The sequence below is a fragment of the Larimichthys crocea genome, chromosome XXIV (assembly GCF_000972845.2).
Source record: "Larimichthys crocea isolate SSNF chromosome XXIV, L_crocea_2.0, whole genome shotgun sequence".
Taxonomy (NCBI): domain Eukaryota; kingdom Metazoa; phylum Chordata; class Actinopteri; family Sciaenidae; genus Larimichthys; species Larimichthys crocea.
This window is the reverse complement of record NC_040034.1, coordinates 10,594,777-10,607,364: the sequence shown is the minus strand read 5'-3', so window position 1 is coordinate 10,607,364 and position 12,588 is coordinate 10,594,777. Positions and strand designations below refer to the sequence as shown.

General features: G+C 43.3%; 1 protein-coding gene across 2 annotated transcripts; it reads right to left on the bottom strand.

Moving 5' to 3' along the window:
- Nucleotides 1-869: 869 nt before the first annotated feature.
- On the bottom strand, nt 870-12,549 carry rpap1 (RNA polymerase II associated protein 1). 2 transcript variants are annotated; one of them, XM_027275089.1, is made up of 27 exons: nt 12,480-12,549; nt 11,628-11,827; nt 11,349-11,497; nt 11,038-11,130; nt 10,629-10,788; nt 10,374-10,538; nt 9,999-10,238; nt 8,365-8,480; nt 8,122-8,220; nt 7,877-7,978; nt 7,634-7,801; nt 7,309-7,488; nt 7,065-7,199; nt 6,801-6,971; nt 6,437-6,594; nt 6,056-6,229; nt 5,756-5,951; nt 5,491-5,600; nt 5,160-5,355; nt 4,728-4,874; nt 4,258-4,400; nt 3,538-3,970; nt 3,301-3,419; nt 2,969-3,200; nt 2,704-2,880; nt 1,986-2,042; nt 870-1,453 (listed from the first exon to the last, which is right to left on the bottom strand). In XM_027275089.1, exons 2-27 carry the CDS (start codon nt 11,821-11,823, stop codon nt 1,304-1,306), a joined length of 4,266 nt encoding a protein of 1,421 aa, XP_027130890.1. In that variant the 5' UTR covers nt 11,824-11,827; nt 12,480-12,549; the 3' UTR covers nt 870-1,303. The 2 variants fall into 2 exon arrangements, with proteins under 2 accessions (XP_027130890.1, XP_019132625.2); XM_019277080.2 differs by having other exon boundaries at nt 12,319-12,524.
- Between the last annotated feature and the right edge of the window lie 39 nt (nt 12,550-12,588).

Here is a 12,588-nt window from a genome sequence, read left to right as displayed (position 1 = left end):
ATCGGTGAGAAAAGACTCCACAAAGATGGAGTTATGGTCACACCTCTTTGCAGTTCATTTGAAAAAACACTCATTAATCTTTACGGTGATGTTGGCTGCGTTACTTGTTATTGGAGGGCGTCTCTTTCAGCCCAGCTGCAACGCGCTTCGGTTCAGGAACTTGAACAAACCCTGGAAGGTTTTTACTGCTGACTCAGTCCCTGTTGGTGGATTTTTCACATTTTTAGTTATGCACGACTGAAATGATGAATCGCGACAATTTAGATATTACTGACACGGGTTGGAAATTCACCCAAAAAAAAAAATCATGTCTTTCTGGTAAACAAATCTATTTTAACTCTTTCAGAATATTCATAAGCTGCATAAATACAAAATACTACATTTACTTCTTCAAGTTAGAGCTAAAAAAACCCAACATATTTCTTCATCAATATGTGATAAGTTGTTATTGTTATGCACATAGACTCAATCCATCTCCAAACATGTTATTTGAGTACAAGCACATGCACAGGAAATGCTGTGGTCCCTCATAGGCATTTTCCAAATCTGTTTTAACACTGGGAACAGTTAGTGCGGCTTCAATGGAAATTAAATGGGGTCCTTGTGTGTGAGGGACTTCAGAGTGTTACTGATCAGCGACGCTGAGAGGAGAACAATGTATTCTGTCCATCTGATGATGAGACTGGATTTGTGGTTTGGTTTTTTTTAAACCACATTTAATTTGTCAAAACACACTGAAAACATGTTTGTTGCACTTGCATTTGCATCTGTGGTGTGACCCTAAAAACTCAAAAATACTTTATATTCATGAGCTTCACTTGCAGTGCTGAGTCATACTGATTAAAAGAATAAAAAACATTAAGCTTACACATACTTGAAATCATGTTTTATTCACAAGAAAGTCCATTGCAGGCACTTGTAAAGTAGGTCATTTGTCTTTACTCTGAGAAACAGTGAATTCCTCCGGTTTGCTTTGAGGAACGGTGCCTCACTGCATCTGCACTTCATTTTTAGTATTTGTAAATTCTTTGCTTCATATAATGAAAAATTTATAAATACCTCTTCATCGAGGGCTGGTCAAATCTATTTCAAGTTGGGCCACAGAAAAATATTCTTGTGACCGTGATGGCTCTTGTTCCAAAGCCTGATCTTAATGAGACACCTTTAAGAGTTGAAATGAATGTCTCCCACCGCCATGCTTCATTTCTCACACTCAGCTTCAGTTTACTCTCAGTCCCATACCGTCTTATGCATCTTCTGTTTCTGGCTCACTCCTTACTTGATTTTCCACTCCCCGCTGCTGTCAGTCTCCTTTGTCACTGCCGCCGTCATGCAGTCTGAGGACACTCTCCAAACGTTTCTCTCTGATGGGAGGCAACTGTTCATACGTATCGAAGCCAAACTCTGAGTGCTGCTGTGGCAGACGGAAGAGCAGCAAATGGTTCCTCAACACCTGAAAATTACACAGCGGGAGCAAGAATGAAGTGAGGTCATTCGCAAGCAGAAGTACTTCTGCATGCGTGCGGAAAGATTATGAGGTAGCTCAACGAATTTGAATATAAAATGAGACATGCGTAACAGAACAGAACACCATGTGTTCATTTGAAATGCATAAAAACTAATTAGCAAGGATTTAAAAATAGATAAGTTAGTTAGCTCGCCTAAATGGTTGAAAGTAATAAAAAAAATGTTTTAAATATTTATCTAAAGATGGATGAATGATTCAATTAGTACTAATAAAAAAATGGTTGAAATATTTAGCTAAAGAAAGGCTGATGTAGAAACAATGAATAAATGATTGGAATACTTATGAAAATGTAATAAATTGTAAGTTGATAGTTTAAAGAGGAATTTTATTTTCACTTGTGGTCAGCTGGATAAGCAGAAACAGACAGAAAACATCAGAGAGTTTCGTGAGAGCCGAGGAGAAGAGTTGGTACAGTCAATAAATACCTCACAGTGTATAATATCAGAGAGTTAAGTACCTCATCAGTCAGGTAGTAGATTTTCCTCAGCATACTGTGTCGAGCTGCTTCAACCTCCTGGAGAAGGACGAGGTGATTAAAAGATCAAAAGGTCTCATTTTACCAAAAAAACACATGTCCACATGTCTTTGTGAATGAAGTAAACAAGCTGAAGTTGCTGAATGTGTTTCTTATTCTCGTGTTATGTTAACCAACCTCACGGTTAAATAAAAGTCAAATGCCATGACTTGAATCAATATTTAGGAATATTTACAGGAAGGAGCAAAGTTGAATTTGTGAGACAAACTCAGGGGCTGCTCCTTTCACGGTTAATCAGTAACATGAGGACCGCGAGTTTTGTGGACACATGCAAACTTCCAAGATTTTGCGTCCAATGAGCTCATATCTGGCTCAGAAAAGGTGTATAAATCCCAGTAAAAAAAACACCAAGTACTCCTCACAAACCCGACTTCCTGTTCAGTGCAGCTGCAGCACCTTCTGGATTTGCTAAATCATTACACATGTGGCAGTGTGCCTTAGGTTTGACTGTGGCTGATTAAAAAAAGCCACAAAGTACAATCTTAACATTATTACAATATAACACACTTCGTAAAGACAGACTTGGATCTGTTCACGAAGCCTTTGGGGGACGTTTTTAATAAACAGGAAACCACTTTCCTTCACAGTCCATCATGCAGAGACCGTGTGTGTGTGTGTGTGTGTGTGTGTGTGTGTGTACCTGTGCTGCAGCATCCTGAGAGAAGATAAAGGAGTTGACGTGAGACAAGGCAACAACATATAAGACAGGACACCAGCGAGGCTTCAGGGTCCCTGTTACCAAAGAGCGGAAGTAGAGACGGAGGAGAGGGAGGGAGTCTTCAGGGGGAGATGTGAACCGCTCGATAGGGACGGAGAGCTTTAACAGACAGAGAGATAATCAATGAATGTTTAATAAGACAATAGAGTATTTGTGTTATGAAAGAGACAGACATCTTCATCATTACCTGTTCCAGAGTGACTCCCAGTGACCTCAGCATCCCCACATGTTCTCCAAACACAGCCAGCCTCATGGTGACACTGTACCTCCTCTGCAGGGGTAAGAGGACCCAGCAGCCAAACAGCCGGTCTCCAAAAGACACCGCTTCATACTGCGTCAAAAGAGCAGAGTACAAGTCCTGGAAGGAAGCTAGACCTGGAGGAGGGATGTTCAGGTCCAAAGAGTCCAGCCTGGATCGCCTGTAAATAAAAGAGATTTGGTTTGAGCGGACCCACCTTTTTTTCTGTGCTCAGTTTAGATTTTGCAGTGGAAGAAGAAGGATGTCAAACATTTACAGACCTGGTCAGCAGTCTGAACAGACCCCAGGTCAGTTTCTGAACAGGTCTCTCCAGGAACAAGTCACTGGAACACAGGAAGACACAGGACAGGCGGGCGAGCTTGGCGACGGGTAGGATCACCTAGAACATGACAAGATGTTCTGGAGGTTAGTATGAGTTGGTTTTCCGAGGGTCAGAGGAGAGAGGATGCTGTAACAGTTTTTTGAGCTCAACAAATTGACCTGACTTGTTGTAATACCTTTAGCGCGTCCTCCCTCCAGACCTCCAGCAGCAGCAGCCACTGCAGACAGTGGGTCCCCGCCTGCAGAGCCCCCTCTGGGATCATATCCACCGCTAACCTTCCACCATCAGCCACCCCTGCTCGCTCATACAGGCTGATGAGCGGGAGGAAAGGCCAATCGGATGGCACGGTGGGACCAGTGAGCTCTGGGAGGAGGTGGGATTTGATCCAGGGGTTGCGGCCGAGCAGAGCGTCTCGGGACGTCATCACAGCTGGCTCCAGGTGGGCCAGGTGAGTGAGGAAGCAGCCTCGTATGGACGGTAGCTGGACGCATGCTTCTCTCAGGAGTGCTCCGACAGTCTGGAGAGAGGGAGAGGTGTGATGGTGTGTTTCCTCTCTGAGTTTCAGCTCTCCCAGCTCCACAGCCTCAGGTCCCCCACTGTGGCCCTCCCTGGAAAGCAAACGCATAATCAGAAACTGAGTTGTACTGTAATAAAGAGTAAACAACAAATGTTGAATATGATTTTTGGTGGAAATGGGTCATCAGATAATTTGATCCAGTTCCAAAGAAATGTAATTTTGGGAATATAATTTAGAAATTAGATTCTTTCCTGTTTTTTTAAGTACTAATCTATTATTATTCATTATTAATTATTAGAAAGACTTAAATGAAATTAACTGAAACAAACCTAGCAGGTTATTTATCTTGACTGGCAATGAATCCCAAATGAAACTTACGATATGAAGTCCTTGTTGAAGATGATGGTGGACAGCAGTTCATGAGCCAGGAACTCACTGCCTGGCAATAACCATGGCAGCAGGACCAGCGCCACCTGGTGGTACATTGAGGCATGTTTGGCTACTAGTGGCTCAATGGGAACCTGAAAAGAAACAAAAAAAAAAGAAAAAAAGAGGTGAGACAAACACAGCTTAGTGATGTTGACGTGTGTAGCAACATCAGTCTATCACAGATGAAGCCTGAATTTAAACACAAACTGTGAATTGTTTTTTAAAGATAGATTTTATGTACATTTGTGTACATGTATATGTGATTAAAATTCAATAAAAATATCTGAGCAATAAACTAAAGAATGGGATGTTTTAGGCGTTCTGATCAGCTGAGAGCAGAAGATAGCGTCCCTGAAAGAAACAAAGCCTAAACTGCATGTTCCAGGTTAACAGAATATTTATTTAAAGTTGGAGCCTACAAGTCTGTGCGCCAGTCGGAGCAGGAGGTAGAGGAGGTGGTGTTCATGACGGAGGAGCCAGGCCCTGGTGTGGGACAGGGTGGGCGTAGCTTGACTGCAGCATCGCAGGTAACCGATGACAGGTTCTGACAGGAGGAGACTGGTGAACTGGAGAGGAGGTTCAAATGGAAAAATTGAGATAAGATACATGTACGTCACCACAGGATGGCAGCAAAAGAGATCTTACTGTGTTCTGAGCTCAGTGACATGCCAACAAGCTGCAACAAAAAACAGCTCTGCTGATTAGTTCCTTTTATTTGGCTGGAAATGTGCTGAGCAATGATATGTCTAATGAAAAAAAAAACAAAAAAACTGCACACTCTGTATTTCTGGGCACATTATTGTCCACCCCTGTCCTTACATGACATAAAATACCTCCTCAGTGAGACCTACCTTGCAGCCGAGGCCTTTGTGGATGCCTGTGATTGTTTCCAGAAGGAGCCCCAGGCTTGTGAGAAGAGGGAAGGGGGAGCTGGGAACAACCAGCCCGGGACGGTCCCTCCATCCTGAGCATGCCAAACCAGGGAGGGTAGGAGTGATCTCTGGGCCCAGATGACTAGACTGGACATTACACACTACTGAAGAAGACCTGGTGTAGAAAAAAAAAAAACCCCACAACATCATAAATGAGATAACAAATGAATTGTGCTGTTTAAAGTGTAAGACAAACTTTATAAGCAAGAAGACAAAACAAAAAGGCAGCTACCATCTGCCGCAGACTTACTTAAGGTTCTTTATCAGGCCTTGAACGACATGGTGAGACAGCAGCGGGAGGAGAACCTCAGACGTCAGCAGCTCCAGTTCTTGAAGCGTCTCTACTGGCTTGAAACAGTTCTGAGGAAAAGCGTCACATTTCAGTAATTTTAGCTCAGCAAAATGTCTTTGCTCCTGACAGCTACTCTTACATTTTTGATGACATTCAGCCAGAGCCAATAAATGTCAACTCTTGCACTACATACAGGTAAGAAGTACACAGGAGGAAGCAGTACCTGTCTGGAGAGCTGATGGTAGTAAGCTTCTAGGTAGGCCAGGTAAGCTGGTATCACAGCCAGGCTGCTTTCTTTCTGCACTGGATTATCGAGGCTCTTCACAAAGCTCTTCAAATGCCCCAACAGGGATGCCTGCAACCCTGAGACATGACTCCAGGACACTGGAGGAGGAGGAGGGCACTCTTCTCCTTGAGAGCTGAGAGGTGGATTTAAAAGGAAAAAATAAGTATTCAGGTGTGCTTTGTGATGCTTCATGTAGCAGCATGGCTTCATAAAACCACCTATAATCCTCATGCGTACCTGACCATGCCAGCCTGCAGCTCCTGGTGGCAGCCAGCAGTGTGTGTGACCTGCGTGAGCAGAGAAAGCAGAGCCTGGATCCGCTGGAGCTGCAGGGGCTGCACGGGAGGATCTGAGGAGGCCAGGACTCTGTGAACTGACTGCAAGGCCTTCGCTAAGCCTGGATACAGGTCTCTGTGGGAAATAATGACAGAACAGTGTTAAAAAGATGGTGAGAGAAGGGAAGAGGATTAGACTGCTCTCATATTGGGAGAAACTACAACGGCGATGTTCCTGTGAGCTAAAGCATTCTCTACATGGGTGTACACATGGTTTATTAGGTGTGTGTTTCTCTTAAGAAGCCCTCTGTCCTCAATGAACAGCATGAAAGTGTTAACTTACATGTATAATTTACAGGCCTGTCCATATCCGGCTGCCACGGCCCACAGCCTGTAGGCCTCAGTGGTGACCCTGATGGCCTCAGTCGGCTCCAGCAGCAGCTCACTGGGCTCGGCGCTCAGCAGACAACAGAGACGCTCCCTCACCCCAAGAGAGTTTAACTACAGAGAGAGAAATACACCATTAACGTTCATACATGTGGGAATAAATGAGAAGAACAATAAAATAATTTCAAAATAAAAATGTTGGATATCAGATCCAATAAGTGAAAATGTGAGAAATGTGTCTGTACACTTCATATGCTGCTGGATACTTTCATATACACAAGACACAATTCATCCCTGACAGATTACACAGCAGCACTTACTAGTCTGGCACAGGCGTGTCTGCCAGAGGTTGCCAATACTCTTAACAGCTTCATGGCGTTGGCCAGTGGGAGTCCGTACACAGACTGAGGGAGTGGCGAAGAAGACGGTGTCCAGGAAGTGGGAAGGAACTCTGACAACACCATCTCCATCAAGCGAGGACAGTCGAGTACCTGAGAGTGAGAAAAACACAAGACAATAATAATGAATTGCACTGAAAGGATGGTAGACAAAAACTGGATAAAGTTGTGTGTTATTGACGCTACCTGCGTGGCAGATGAGGAGGAGTGCCGAGCGATACGAGTCAGGATCTCGAGGACGTCCTGGACCACTCGAGGAGAAGGTCGGACCACCTCAAGGATGTATCGTAGCCTGGGCAGCAGTTTCATCTTTAACAGACCCTGAAACATAAATTCAAACAATAAGAATTAAACCTTTGTCTGTCTTTAGTAGCGTAATAAATTATAGATTTGACAAACCCAAATGTAAAAATAAATTCTGCTTGTTTACCTTGACAACATCCTGTCTGGCCACATCATGATCACTCTTCCTGTCTTCCTTCTCCTTAGCCGTCTCTTTCATACATTCGGGCAGCCCTTCATCTTCCTCTTCTTCCTCCTCCTGAGCAGATGGCAGCAGAGGGAAGGAGGCCATGCCGCGAAACCAGGAGAAGGTGCAGTCCAAACACTCCTGAGAGGGCAAAAACACATTCGATATCAAGCAGAGGGACTAGACATGAGATTTCTCACTTCATGACCAAACTTTAGTGAGTCTTTGGAGATAAACTGACAGTTGTGCATCACTTGGTTTAATATATTGTTTCAAGTCATCTTACTTCATCGTCTCCACACACAAGAAGTGCTTTAAGTGCGTGCACAGCTGCTGACATCACTCCCTCCACGCCGTCGTCCAACGCAAAGCGGAGCAGGAAGAGCAGCCCGGCGTCGAGCAGAGTGGACATCACGCTGCCTTTCAGAACAGACAGGTACTCTCCAGCACGTGCCTTGAAGATAGGGAATGAGTGACTATAGACCTCTAAAGAAGATGTGCGCAACACTATATGCGTTTGTTTACGTACCTTTGAGAGAATGTTGGCCAGAGTGCTGAGGGCCAGACTCCTCTGCTGGATGACCTGACTCCGAGACAACAGGAAGAGTTCCTGCAGCGAGTAACCTGCCCGCTGGAGACAAATATAGAAACAAAATTAAATTTGCTTTGTTAGTTCTTGAACACACAAAAAAAATCCTAAAGACACAAATGGAAATGTTTAATTTTATTAATAAAAGGAGAATCTTTAGTATTTTTGACTTCCTGGCCACTGACCTCTGGCTCTTCTCCGTGGTGGTGCAGGCCTAAATGGGTGGGCAGATCCTCAGTGGGTGGAATCAAGGTCCCCGCAAAGTCAAACCGAGCTTGCATTGCCTGTCAGGAAACCACAGAAAGTGTTGGCTCACACATCTTTTCACTTTCACTAAAGCCTGAAGTCACTAAACTTCATTAAAATCAAATATTTGAGCTGAAATTAATGAATTTATTCGTCTGCTATTGCAAATAATATCTCACTACCTTCTTGGTTCCTTTCCGTCTGGGCGCAGGCAAGTCTCTCATCCACTCCAGCTTCTCTGGCTCCAGCTTGTTCATGTGAACCCATTCCTTCTGAGGCTTCACCGGCAGGTCCTCCTCTGAATTCACACACACAGAAGGACAAAAACAAGCAGTTGTAACAATCACACCGAAAATCAGGACAAAACCACGATGAGGCGTCATTGAGACTGTTCGTGTTTTTAAGAGCAAACTCAAGACTTTTAATCTGGCTTTTGTGTGAAGACCATTCTTTCTGTATGAAAAGTGCTATACATGTAAAGTCTGATTGACTGATTGATGTATTATCACTTTTATTAATTGGTACAACTGTTGTAGCAAGCACAGAAAAATGTCGTCTCCACTGTAAACCCAAACGACTGCTACAAAATAACTGCTTACTGCAGCATTTGTGCCTTTATGCACATATCTGCAAAAAAAAAAACAGAGTACTGGGTCCTCAGAGTACTTTGATATCAGCAAAGCCAGAACACAACAGGTAGAGTATCATAGTTTAGTCCATGAAGTCCAAAATTTCAGGCTGACTGTGGAGGGTCTGCCCAATCTGAGCGTCTGATTGGCGGCCTAAGGATGACGTCGAACTGCGTTTTTCCAAAAGTTGGATCAGGCTCAACTTCTCCCTCACAGGTTGCTGCACCTTTTAACGGACACCCTTACAGCCCACACCACCCTCACTCCTGATTATGTCTGAATGCACCATATGATGTCTCTGTGAAACATTGTCAATGAGAATTTAGTTGATGCTGGAGAGACTGTTTGAATATCTGTCACAAGAGATCAATGCAGATAAAATCCTACAAGATATTATACGTAATATTATACAAACCATGCAGAAAACGTTTGATTCGCACAATACTGAGAAAATAAGTCAAATGGAGGCAGGGTGCTGCAGGACTTTCTTGGCTATGATTAGTGATGCTCTGTAAGAAGCTGAGGAAATGTCTGGCTATTTATTCTCAAGCCAAAACAAAGATATGTTTCTCTGAAAGGGGACGTTAAAAAGGCAATAAATAATCCCCAGATTAATAAAATGACAAAAACAGCTCTGTTCATTATGTTTTTGTAGAACAGAAAAGTATAAATGATGCGATCTGTCCTTATATGATCCATTAGCAACACATTGATCAGGACTGGGAGTATTCTTTGAATGATCTGCAGTAACTTAATTGCAGAGAGTGGCTCCTTCTGGCTCGGGTCTGGCCGTTCTGCTAATCACACAAAGTGAAGTCAATGATCAGCTTAATGTCTGGATTTTAGCTGTGCAGCAGAAGCATCCCACATTAGTTATACAATTAGAGAATGGATTCTTGGTGACGGTGAGGAGAAGAGGGAGAGAGAAAGAGAGAGAAAGAGAGAGAGAGAGAGAGAGATGATGGGAGAGCAGAGAGTAAAATGATAAAGTGAGGGAGTTACAGGCAGAGAAAGATGACAGACAGGTAACAAGGTTACAGTTTAAAAATAACATGAAATGATGATGAAGCGTAATCATCCACAAAACTTAAATACTGTTGATTTATGTGCGTCTCCAGCAGCAGCAGAGATCAGGAACAACTGACAAGGCAGAAGTGACAAAAAGGTTTATTTTGAACCCATCATACCCTTCACAGCAGGCGGTGCTGGCAGTTCCTCCTCCTGCTCCTCTTCATCTCCTTCTTCCATCTCTATTTCTTGAGGTTTCTCAAACAGCATAGCAGCACCGGAGGGCTCTGACTCTCTGCTCACATTTTCAAGAGGAAAGCTCTCCTTGCTGCGTTCGCCCTGGGGATGTTTGGATGGGGAGGCAGAGGACGGGACACTCTGGGCTTTGCGAGATCTAACAAACTCCACCAGTCTAGGATCTGGGAAGCAGAAATAATCCTGTTATATACAGTGGTACTGACAAAATAAAAAAAGAGCTTCACGGGTTCAAACTCAACACAGATCATGTCTTCATCTCAACATATATTATAAACTAATTAACTATCATTGCATACCAAGCTGACATAATAGTTTCTTCTGCTCCTCCAGTATCTCAGACTGCGACATTCCCTGGATCTTAGCCTGGTTCTCCCTGTGGATCCTCATGGTCTCTTCTGAGCTCTCTGAACCCTCAAGCCCCTGACCAGACACCAGCCTCGGACCTGAGAATGCTGCTGGCTCTAGTGAGTGAAGAAAAAGAGAGATGGGAACAAAAAAATAAATGGGGTGAAAGAGAGACATTTAGAATAATACAGCTCCAGGCTACTTACGATTATCTGCAGCTTCACACTGATCTGTATCCATACTGGTCTCAGGTGTCTGAGCAGCTTCAGGTGCGCAGTGTAAAGGCGTCTTTCCCTCTTTAAGTCTCTGAGCTGCAATCTGACGTGCAAAGATACTCTTCCTTCCACCGACTGAAGACAGCGGCACCTGGTCATGAGGACGAATGAACTTTAAAAAATTAGACAAGAAACCAATTTACCAATCTTAAAAATGATTTGCGTATGGACAAACAGCTTGAGTAATAAATCTTAGGAGTCATTTTTTTTAAGGAATATGAAATTCTGTCCTTAAAAAGCTAATTTCTTTATCGTAAATGTCCAGAGTCTATTGGCACTTTTGAATTAAAGGCTCTAAAATCATTAAATTTATGAACAATGGACATCAATATTTTTTTACCTGACTGCTGGTTTCTGAGCGATGCAGTACTTTAGGGAAAGCCATGCCTGTAAACGCTGGTAGAGACACTGCAGTAGAGCTGGTGTCTCTTTCCTTTAAAAAAAAAAAACAAAGAATAATGTTACAGATCCATTCATGAAATAATGAAAATAACAACAATGACTGCAACAAACTGCGAGAATCTACTGAACCCAATTTAAGTGACACACTGGATGCAGAGTGATCCAGCAGGTAAGAAAAGCAGCTTTATTTTGTACATGGTGACACTTTTGTGATGCAACATTGTGTTAGGATTTACAACGGGCACTCACGACGATCCTGGAGAGAACAGCACTGATGTGAGTGTCGTGTTTGTCCAGCCTCTCCTCCGGATCTTCGCCCTCGAAAGTGACACGACTGGCTTTAAAGCGAGACTTCTTTGCAGGGGCTGGCGTCAGAGACGGGAGCTGGTCTGGAAGATCTAGAGGAAACACAAATTAGGTTTGCCTTACTCATATAAGGTCTAATGTTATACCATGAAAATGTGTAGTTAAGTAACATCTGTCAGTGGGTGTGGATGTTCACTAAAAGAAAGAAACATATTTCTTTACCTTCTATGGTGACAACATCTCTCTGTCTCCCTTCATCCTCCCCGTTATGTTCCCCTCCTTCTCCTCCCGCCTCGCCTCTCCTCTTGTCGGGTCGACGGACCACGCTGACAGCAGACGCGACTCCGGAGGTCAGAAACTGCTCTTGCTCTCTCAGGAGGTCTGCCTCTGAGTCTGACGGCTTGGGACGCCGCAACATCCCTCTGAAAAAGCCACAAAAGATGACAGTAAATACCACAGTTTTCGTTTCCCATGCAGTCATCTAAAATAAAATTGATGGGAGACAGATTGGAGTTGTGATGATTCAAAGGGGGGCCCAAAGCTGGTGGGTGCCCACAAAATACCTGTTAACGCCCCTGATGACAGTAAATAATGATATTTTAACTGAGTTAAAGCTGATCTCTACAGTAAATAATGATATTTTAACTGAGTTAAAGCTGATCTCTGGTTCATTAAAGCACACTTACCTAAAGGATAACAAAGTCTGACATATTGGACATCATAATTTAAGAAAATATAATATAAATTAAAGATAATGAGCTTTTCAATGACGTTAGCGTGGCTTATCTTCAGGCTGACTGACAAACTAACACAAAATAACACAATAAATCAGACATATTTAACGTCAGCTGTGGCTAAATGTTATTATGTGTGTTTGTTTTCACGTGTGGTGAAGTTTACACCCGACACTCACCGTAACGTGCAGGAAACGTTGACTCAACGTTAAACCTCAAACCTCACCTCGAGTTAAAGCTAAATTTATCCAAACCCAATACAGAAAAAAGTATCAACAGCATGTGGCTGTGTGTCTTTTTGTTGCTTTAATTAAAATAATAAATGTCTGTGTTAGCTAACCTGCTTCGGTGAAGTGCTGCCGATACAAAACACTCGGTGCGCAGAGACGACACGGACGACTTTTAATGGGGCACCAAACTCCGCCTTCAAAATAAAAGCACTGCCAGAA